Source organism: Patagioenas fasciata, chromosome Z (genome assembly GCF_037038585.1).
Source record: "Patagioenas fasciata isolate bPatFas1 chromosome Z, bPatFas1.hap1, whole genome shotgun sequence".
In the NCBI taxonomy this organism is placed as follows: domain Eukaryota; kingdom Metazoa; phylum Chordata; class Aves; order Columbiformes; family Columbidae; genus Patagioenas; species Patagioenas fasciata.
The window spans coordinates 44,995,607-45,006,254 of NC_092560.1; the positions used below are offsets into that span (position 1 = coordinate 44,995,607).

A 10,648-nucleotide genomic window follows, 5' to 3' on the forward strand; every position below is an offset into this window, starting at 1 on the left:
AAATAAAGGACTTCCAAAGTAACAAGAAAAGTTTTGGGTTTCGTAAAACAAAAAATTGAAAGCAAACAGTTTTAAAACATTGCGGTTTTTAATATCACAATCTAGCTAACTGTTACTGTGGTAATGTTATGGATTAGATTTTTAATACCAATTCTGAAGGTAATGTAAATGTCAAGAACTGGATGAGGAATTTTGGCATGTCTAGCTCCTGACTGTAATTGATAACAAATTTAATATCAAGGTTATGTCTCCTGCATCTGCTAAGAACACAAGAAATGCTGTACTGGATGAGATTGTTGACAGCTATAGTCCAGTGCCTTGTCTCTGACAGTGGCAGCAAGAGAGGCATCCTGAGAAGAATGTGTAATCCTGGCTGCTTTGGGTGGCCTGTTCCTCTCCTACTCCCCATACATCTACAAGCAATATTTAAGGATGTTAGATGGTAGTTCCTGACCTCTTCTTCATAGTATCTTCTGTAGACCTATTGTGCGTGAGTTTTCTTAATCCCATTTTGAACTGGTTTGTACTGTCTGCCCCCTTGACCTCCTGCAGTTACAGGCTCCAGAAGGTCACTACCCACTTTACTTTTTTAATTTTAAAAAGTGACTTAGTTTCATTGAGTGCCACTATTTGGTTTCATTGAGTCCCACTATTTTGAGAGTTGGTGGATAACAGTTCCACACTCCCCATATCTGCTGCCTTTTCTCCAAATCAAAGAACACCACCACCTCATAAGCCATTTAATTGCTTCAGCCCCTTCGCTATTGTAGTTGCCTTTCTCTTTTAGTATCTTTAACTTCTTTAGGACCTCCTTGAGAAGCAGAAAGCAAAACAGCACTTCAATACTCAAGATATGGCCATGCTAAGTTTTTTCATAGTGGCAGAACTGTTCCCTCCATTCTTAATTCTCTTCCTAATGATGCCAAACATTCAGTTGAAATTTTGGCTGTCACTGTACAAGGAGCCAAAGATTTCAGAGGCCATTCAGTGATGCCTCTGAGATGTCTCTCTTGAGTTGTAGCTTCCAGTTCCAAGGTAAATGTCACGTAGGCATGATCTAGATAATTTTTTCACAGAAGCCTAATTCTGTATTCATCTTGGCTGAAGCTCTTCTGCCATCTGTTTGAGAACTCAGCTATTTTTATAAAAAGTCTTTCTGGACTTCCTCAATATCATCAAGCTTTTAGTTATTCTGCAGAACTCAGTACCTTCCTCACACTGGGATATGGTTTTCACAGTATGCTTCAGGTCACTGGTGAAGACTGTTGAATGAAATTGTTTCTGTCTCTGATCCCTGCAGGATCACACCACTCAGACTTCTCTGTCCTGTAAAATGATGTAAAATGAGTTGAGGTACAATTTCCTCTTAGAGAAGCCATACCAACTTGTTACAGGCCGTGTCATATTCTTCATTATGGATTCTAGGATTCTACCATCTTACTGGGGATGCAAGCCAGTACTGTTGATGTGTAGTTTCCAGGCACCCTTTTGAGCCCTTCTTGTAGATGGGCATTACTTTGGCAGTCTGCTAGTGTTTTGGAGGGGTGGCTGTTTGCAGTGCTAGGTTACTCAGCTTGTCCTGAGGTCTGTAATTTCACGTTTGACTTCCTTCTGACCTTGACCGAATGACATCCAAACCTGGTGAGTTATTAACCTCCAACTTGCCTAACACCTTTTATGTATCTCCTTCCTGTTAACCTGGCTACTCTGACCTCTTAGCTACAAAAAAAAAATTGAGTGTCAGAGTCTCCCAACATATTAAACAGAAAAAACTGACAAAAGCTGAGCTTCTCTGTCACAGGTCCCCCATCACAGAGTCCCCTTTCACACCTTTTCCTCTTCTGGTCCCACTCATTCCATAGCTGGCTGCTTTTGATACATTTAAAGAAATTTCCATTACCAGATCAAGCATCCTTAGCAAAGCATTCTTCACATATATTTTTAACTCTTTTACAGTCTTTTTACATTTAACCAATCTGTAAAATATTACTGTGTTTGTTCTCATTTGGACAAAGTGTGCATTTCTTGAATGCCCAAGTTTCACCTGTTATACCTTATTTAACTTTCCTCTTGTAATGTAGTTTCCTATTGAGTTACCTTTCTGTCTGTGTCTCTCAGGCAGCCTTTTTTCACCTATACTATTGCAATTCGTCTTCACTGTAGTGTGGGTTGTAAAAGCAAATCTAATGTTGTTGCAGGTGGTCTCCTCTTTGCAGTTAATGGAATGCCTTATCCTGGAGAGGCAGAACCAGTGCAAGGATTTGTGATGAACTTCTCTACTGGAGAAATAATTGATACTTTCATTCCAGTTAGAAAGGTAGAGTATTGCACAGAGTGCCTGGTGCATATAAATATGAACATGAGAATGTTGGTAACACCCTACTTCTGCAACTTTCATGAGGCTGTTACAGAAAATAAGATGCTTGGTAATTTCAGGTATTCAAAAGAGATTCTTCATAATAACTTAATAAAGACACTAGAATTTTGGGTCGTAGTTTCTACATGTGATATACACTTTAAAGTTACATTACCCTCCAGATGATTCCTGTAGATAATACCTTCAGTCAGGATAAAAATACTTTATTGCTGTCAGACAGTTCCTAAAAGCTAATTTAGGAGAAGAATTGACAACTTGAAATATTCATATATTTAGAAGTTAGTAATTTGTCAAAGAATAGAGTTTATTCCTAAACAGAAATAAAATTCAACTGTATGGTTACATTTCTTCTTTACAGCAGATCAGTATGTAAATTAAGGCTAAATGTGTTTCATACAGTGGTATACATAAAAATTAAAAGAAAGTTTGCATAGATTGTCTTAGACTAAAAAACAAAGGTTAAGATTCCCATTTCCTGGTAACACATATACTCTATTATTTGTAGTTGAGTTTTAGATAATGTTAAAATGAGTTATTTTCTTCTGGTTGTATAGCAAATAGCAAACTCTGACAAAAATTAAGCATGTCGTCATGAAACAAGATTAATGATTTTTAAAATACGTACTTCACAGGATAAAATTGATTCCAAGAATTTAAATATAAATATTATGAACATTATAAATATAAAAAGTGTTTAGCATGAATGTATCAGTTTCCAAGTTTTTATCCCTTTGGAAGGCAAACATAGAATCAAAATGGAATTTCTCTCCCTTCACTCATGTTAGGCCTTCACACCATGACCTGCTGCGTTTTCCAGTCGGAGGACTGAATGTGACCAGTCTCAAGTTCAGGGTTAAGGAGGTCTCATGAATGTGCAGACACACAGTAATCTGTGACTGCTTGTCTTCACAGAGCTTTGAGATGCCACATGATGTTGTTGCTTCAGCAGATAAAACAGTGTTCGTTGGAGATGTTCATGCCAGAACAGTATGGAAATTTGCATCCACAGAAAGTATGTTATTTTTTTCTTAATGTCATGACTTCACGTTTTGTGTCTTCAAATCAGTACCACCTGTCTGGTACCACTGGCTGAGAACCTGGTGGTTTAATGACGATTTAAGTACACTATAAGCTCTGCCTGCAGAAGTTGTGCACTACCGCTTAGATTTCATTTAAAAACCATTCTTCAGCATCACTGCATATTGTCAAAGGAGGGTCGTGAGCATGAGTTCATTTGTGACAAGAGGAATCAAAATGCATTTGGCTCATGGTAGATCCGATGTCATGTCAGTACCTGCTAAAACAAAAGCATGACTCTTTAGCATTTTAGTATTTTTGATGTACCATTTGCCGAGAAGTCAACTGCTTCCTTGGAGGCTATCATATAGAAAGCTCTCAGGGGCTGAAGTAAAAACACAAGTCAGATTAAAATTTATATTAATTTATTTGGGAGGATTTATCATTAGAAAATCAATCTAGTATAATTTGGAGTCCTATTTCCATTAAGTGGAAACATTTCCCAGTTTTATCTAGTAACACACAAGCCAAACAGCCTGACTTCAGGGAGAGGGACCTGACTAGTCAGACATCAATTTAGTAGAATTTAGAGAGTAATTAGATATTTTACAGAAATAAAAATATAATCCACTGTTACATTATATAATATTAAAAAAATGTATGAGAGACATAAAGCTTCAGGCTTCAGGGTGTTAGTCAGCCAGTAAGTGTCTGCTGTTATTTTAAATGAACTTCTGACAAAGCCAGTTATTCCATATTTGTCTATTCATAATTCATGGAGCTTTCTTTGGGGCATCAGGTATTAGCTGCTCTTAATAACAGGAAACTGGACCAGATAAATTGTAATTCTGACTGGATATGGCTTTTTCTGCATATAGTAACATGAACAAGAACACATCCAAACTTTTATTTGATGAAACAGGAGAAAAAAAAAATTGAATTATTCATCACTTACAGGTTATGTGAGGAAAATCATTGTATATAATTTTCTTTTTAGCTTTTGGTGCAGTATAAAACTGCAGCAGCTAGGGAGCCTTTAATCCATCGTGATTTTGATTATAATTAACAGTTTTATTTTTGTTTGACTTGTTGAACTTTTACACATGCCCATAAAATCTCTCTGTGGCAAAAGGTTTAATTACTGCAAACACCTTTCATGAATTAAGTTCTTTTCTTTTTTCCATGGCCTTGTGAGCTATTGAATGATTGGTATTGACTCTCCTTGGTGAAGTTCAGATGCTGATGGGATTGTTTACTGTAGGATTATACTGTACATTTGAGAAGGCTAGCAGGAAAATGTCACTGATTGTCTTTCTGCAATATCAGTTGTCCTGAAGAATAATTTTGTTTTACAGAAATGGAACATCGGTCAGTTAAAAAGGCTGGTATTGAGGTACAGGAAATAAAAGGTTAGTCTGATTTGTAATGGAAATGAAGGAACCAGTATTCTCACATAGACTAGGACTGCATCTGCAAAGTTGTGGTGAAAAATGCTGACTAGTTTTGACTTTTATTTTTCACCATCATTTCAGGCAGATGGAATGAGCTGCTATAGGAAGAACCAGAAAGCAGCTTGTAACAGTGTTACCTGGTAGAGCTATTTTACAGCTAATCTAAACACTTAATTTTCAGTGATGCCAAGTGCTTCACAGACACTAAGATAAAATTTTGCTAGTGGATTAATTCCATACTACTGTCTGGTATGGTGCAGATTGATATCTGGGTCAGCTCCTTTAGATGCAGAAAGAGCTCTGAAATATAACTGTGATAGTTACTCCCCAGCACCTTATCCCCCGCTCCATGACCCACAACCACCAAAAAAAGGCTTATTTGAAATGTCAATTGGCTTATCTTTCTGCATAGTCTTACAGTACACAGCCTTGCCAGTGACATCATATGAGGAAAAAATATATTTTTCTATTTAGAAATAATTTTTTCTCTTTAGTTTTATTATCATAGATTTACCACTTTTTTTTTTTCCCTCCAATTTATCTCATTAAAGTGGAAAAAAACAAAACAAAAGAAAAAAACAACCACATGTAGAAACTTAATATATGGAAATAAACACATGTAGAGGAGACTGAAAAGGATAAAATAGCGATTCAGGAAGATGAAAAGTAATTTTAACTATTTGTATTCTGTTACACTGATCTTTTATGTTGAAAAGGAAAAGCTAGTTTCCCTTCAAGAAAACAGTTCCAGGCTATGGAGAGGCCTTTATAGAATGTTCAGATGTTCTTAATGGTTTTTCTTTGGTTGAATTCAGAGCATGTGTGATTTGCTTTAGCTATGTTTATGCAGACATAGAAAAATACCAGAAGATCCCAACCGCCAATTGCAAACATATAGAATAAAGGAGGCTGACATTATAAAACAGTAAAATCCTTATTGTCAAAACAATTATCCTTCTGTTTTTTCTCTGTTGGTACATCAGCCCTCCTGAAGCACTGAAAAGTGAACTGTGGACATTACAGCATCCAGACTGCAACAAATCTAGGGATATATTAATGCATTTCAGCTTTCTCTAGGAAAATACCATGATAGCTGACACTTCTAATGTTACAGGGAAAAATGCAATAGTAAGAAATAGCTTTTAGGTAACAATATGTAAAACTGCTCAGGGTCGGTAGGCTGAAATCAACACCTTTCAACTTCATTTGAAGAAAACAGCCCATGGACTTTGTGCCATCGTCTGCTTAATAGAAGAACAGGAGTGACTTGCACTTCACAGCCTCCTGCTGACATTGTTACTATTGCTTGCAGTGCTGTGAAGTGGGAGAAAATACATGGAGAACTGTTAACTCTGCCTAGAGGTGGGCAAGGTGGTGGAGGAAAATTTTTCTTGGCTATAACTACTAATGGAACATATAGCCTGTTATGGTTCTATCATTGTTATCACTGTATTGGTATTAAGTGTAAACTGAAGCATTCACTATTCTTTCAGAATAGAACATCATTTTAAGTTTTATACAGAATCAAAAGAGCTGATTCAGAGTGTGTTTCTGATGAAGCTACTTCTCAAGAAATACACTTACGTCAAACTTAAAAATATATAGCTAGACGGTTTTACTCATTAAAAGTTAGCACAAAGCATGTGATCCTTTATACATGCACAAAACAGCACAGAGGATTTATTTAACTTGTTTTTCTCCTTGCAGGCTGAAAGGTAAAAAATTAGTCAGGAATGACTGGATGCAGTTTTCAAAAGCTTTCTGAATTTACTGAGCCAGAGTTCTTTCATGGGATATAGCAGTTCTCAAAATTTAACCCTTTGTCACAAGTTTATTAGAAGAACTTTAAATCCTTTCCTTTTTGGTTATTATAATACAGCATACACAGGATTCCTATATTTCTTGTGGAAGTGTTCTTATCAAAAGGAGATATTTACTTGATATTACATCACATGCCTACTTGCAGAAATAGATCATTTGAAGATTTTCCTATGTTTTGAATGATAGATACTTTGTAAGGCAAAGCTCTCCCTGACATGTTTCCTTTTCCCATTCAAGAAAAGAGGAGGGTATCTTTACTAGTGAATGATAGACTCTCTCTGCTTTACATTTGGAATAACATCAGCAAGAGCTAAAAATTACTCCACAATTGTTTGTCTTTTGTTGCCTTGTTACTCATACTTCAGGTATTCTAGCTTGTTCTTTAATGCCTTGTTCTGTGTTGCGTGATGTATATGGATTACATACTGAAATTGTCTTCTTTTTAAAGAATCAGAAACAATCGTAGAAGCCAGATTGAAAAACAACCCAGAATCAACAGAGTCTCTAAAGAAGCAGGAAAAACAACATTTGGTCCAGCAGACCAGAACTGGAGTTTCCTTTGTTCTTATTACAACTCTTCTAATTATCCCTGTTGTTGTCCTGCTGGCAATTTTAGTATTTATTCGGTGGAGGAAGACAACTGTCTGTGGAGGTAACCATGAGTGACTCTAGACAGGTTTTTATTATTCCAGTTCAAAAGATCACTGAACACTAAGGGATGAGGGTATGAAGAGAGAGGCTTACTGTCCCTTTACCGTTCTGAATAGTTACTGTGATACTGCGTGCAAACTAAGAATCAGTGTGCACACAGCAAATATTACTTTAATGTTACATCTCAAGCAAACACCTTTTCAGAATATGAATATATTAACTGATGCCAAACCGAAAATTGATGCCTCAGAAACAACTAAAATATATTCATGTTACCATCTAGAATACAGAAATTTTAATACTCTGGGCATAGTTTGATTGTCACTTTGGGATCTTTAAATTTTTGAGAATGAAGGACTCTGTGGGTGTGATAAAGTTATAAACAAAATCAAACAGATAACATTTACAAGAAATTATTATTGTTCATTATTACCTTGTGCATGTTGTGATTTGGACATGTTTCTATAATGCATTAGCATCCATTGCTGTGAGAGCTTTAACTGGTACCTACAATATTATGTAAATTTGTTCTTAATTGATATTATATAATAACATTGTTTCTGAGAAACTGGTAGACTACAGTAGGAGTTTGATTGTAACATTATTTTGTATGGTATAAATAGTTTTATCAAGATATTCTCATCAACAGAAGAAAAAGTACACAGAATAGACAAATAACACAGTTCTACCACGATCTAGGAGATACTATGATGGAATAGGTAATTCAGTGACCTAATATCGCTGTCCAGCTGAATTGAAGGCATTTTATTGGAAGGTTTTAGTATGCAGCTTCCTGACTCCTTGTATTAAACGTGGTAAACAGCATATGAAATGTGCCAACACTCTAGACTACTGCAGTGCTGCTGTTAATGGGGTGTGAAATACAGGGTGTTTCAAAAAGATGGACCCAATTTGAAATCACTATATCTGCAACCACAAACCACCCATGAACGAAACTCTTAAATCCATACAGCAGGTGGAGGAAACACAGAGCATTTATAAAAAGGTTCCTGAAACTTGATAACTCATTGAACTGTTCATAATTTTTTGTGTAATTGTAACATGTTGGTTCCATCCTTTTGAAACACTGTGTATAACAGCATCTTTGCATTCCATTTGGATTCAATCAGTGCTTGAATTCACTGTGTCAAACCGCATGATATATTTACATTGGTAAAAGTAAACTTCTTGCGCAGATTTGTGGAAACTGAGTAGTATATAGGAAAAGACAGTTTGGTCATGGCATTTAAATTTTCTTCAGATGAAGGACAAAAAGAGTTACCAGGGAGGAGGATGTAGTTTGTGAGGCAGGAGAGAAAGTTCCTCCCAAATACCTTAAGAAATTCACAGATCACTGTCTTCCAGGATACCCATCTTCTCTAAAGAGAAACTATACCTTTTCAAACATCAGTCTGTATTTTTCAGTGTACTGGAATGCAGTTGTGCACATTATAAATGGCAAGATTCTTGTCCTTCCTGTAAACCCTTCACAGCAACAGAAGCGAACAGCTGAGAGAATGAAATTCTCAGAAATAACTTACCTGCGAATCTTCTTAAGGGCTGAATTGGCATAAACAGAACATCTGTGGTATGGTAATTTTGTCAGGAATTAAAATTTCACCTTAATCAAGAACCTGAAAAGTATCAGCTTTGTTTCTTAGGGCTGCTGATCAATTTGTTAAATGTCTGTGCTTTCTATCAGAGAATATATATATTTTTTTAATCATATAATATTATTTTTTTAGCATATTTTTGAAATCTACCTTATTTTTCAGCTGATGGGGAACACAAACTTGATTCAAGTTCAGGCAGAATTTTAGGCAGACTTAGAGGTAAGTCTACATCATTGAAGATCTTTTGAAAATACAGTAAATGGAGGTTTTCTGCTATGGGACAGCCGGAGCTGTTATAATGAGTTACCTGTGGATCTGGTGAATGAAATTAAGCACTTTGAGACTAAGGGCAAACTGGTGTGAACTCGAACAGTCTACATAAAGACTTAATGAAACGATGGATTCTCTTTCATAATCTCTGTGGTTAGCTTTTGTGGTTCATGTGCTGATTTGTTAAAAAAGTTTCTGAAAGGACACTTAAAATAATCTCCACTATACTGTTGAATGAGCAGATGGATTTTTACTCCCCCTATACAGTAAAGCAAACCTTATGACAAGCCTTTCCATTCCACAGGGAAAGGCAGCAGTGGTCTTAACCTTGGGAACTTCTTTGCAAGTCACAAAGGCTACAGCCGAAAAGGGTTTGACCGACTGAGCACTGAAGGAAGTGATCAAGAAAAAGATGAAGATGATGGCACAGATTCAGAGGAAGAGTGTTCAGCACCTCCACCCCCATCAGCACCTTCATCATCCTGAAACCAGCCTTTGAGTTCTCTATTATATGATTCAACCCAGAATGTCAGATTCCTTTTCCCTTAAGCACGTTTAAGATTTTGTGTATTTAATTGTAAACTGTACTAGTCTGTGTGGGGCTCTACACTGGTTCCTTTAATTTTTGTTTGGCTTTAGTTCTGTTTTTTAAGTGGAGGAGTGTATGGAAGTTCAGTATCAGTGCTGTTGTTTTTTATGTGAACATCTTAATAAAGCAAACAATCTTCTAATTGCAGCACTGATTTAAAGCAGAAGTATTTTCTCATCTGAATTTGGGGATCTTGTAAATAAGTCTTACGATCTGCTTCATCAAAATATTTTTCCTATAACTATTCAGTTGCCAGTTTCTGTTTTGTGCCTTTCCTCTTCAATGTCCTTAACCTGTTGCAGTACAGAGAAAATACAGTGCCACAAGAAAATGAAGCTGCTAAATCTTCCTCTATTTTTTTAAAATCACTAACATTATATTGCATTGAAGGAAATAAAAAAGTCTCTATTTAATTTTTTTCTTCTTCCTAACTTAATGTGTTTCGGGGATGTCTTATTTTTAGATGGTATCACTGCTAGAACACTATTTTCAGAAGCTGAATGTAATTTGTGTAATAAAGTATTCGCAAAGCATTAGCTGTCAGAGTGTACTTTGGAATTTTTATGTACTTTTAAGTTTTTTGCCTATAACTTTTGTAAAAGGTATATGGACCACTTAATGCAGTAAAAATTTTAATGTCTTCTAACAGCAGCAAAAAAGTGATATTTTTTATGGAAGCTGGAAAAATATTTTGCTATTTCTCAAGGAATATTGTTAAAGACTAGTAATTAACATACGTGTACAAAGTCAAGCTTAAACATTTAAACAGGCATTTTACTTGTAAAATAAAACTGCAGGGTATTTACTTTAATAAAACATGACCACAGCTAAGAGGAAACCTGTGTCTCAAATTAAATAT

The 10,648-nt window shown here is 35.9% G+C and overlaps 1 protein-coding gene across 6 annotated transcripts in view; it reads left to right on the forward strand.

Moving 5' to 3' along the window:
* PAM (peptidylglycine alpha-amidating monooxygenase) overlaps positions 1 to 10,325 on the forward strand; it is a 146,115-nt gene extending 135,790 nt beyond the window's left edge. For 5 of the 6 annotated variants that reach the window (XM_065860294.2, XM_065860295.2, XM_065860296.2 and 2 more), the window contains 6 exons: positions 2,199 to 2,317; positions 3,290 to 3,389; positions 4,750 to 4,803; positions 7,115 to 7,318; positions 9,093 to 9,149; positions 9,505 to 10,325. In XM_065860294.2, the coding sequence (XP_065716366.1) occupies positions 2,199 to 2,317; positions 3,290 to 3,389; positions 4,750 to 4,803; positions 7,115 to 7,318; positions 9,093 to 9,149; positions 9,505 to 9,686 (716 nt within the window). In that variant the 3' untranslated portion in view covers positions 9,687 to 10,325. The remainder of the gene's footprint in view (positions 1 to 2,198; positions 2,318 to 3,289; positions 3,390 to 4,749; positions 4,804 to 7,114; positions 7,319 to 9,092; positions 9,150 to 9,504) is intronic. The other variant, XM_065860297.2, reaches the window with a different exon arrangement.
* The last annotated feature ends 323 nt before the right edge of the window (positions 10,326 to 10,648 follow it).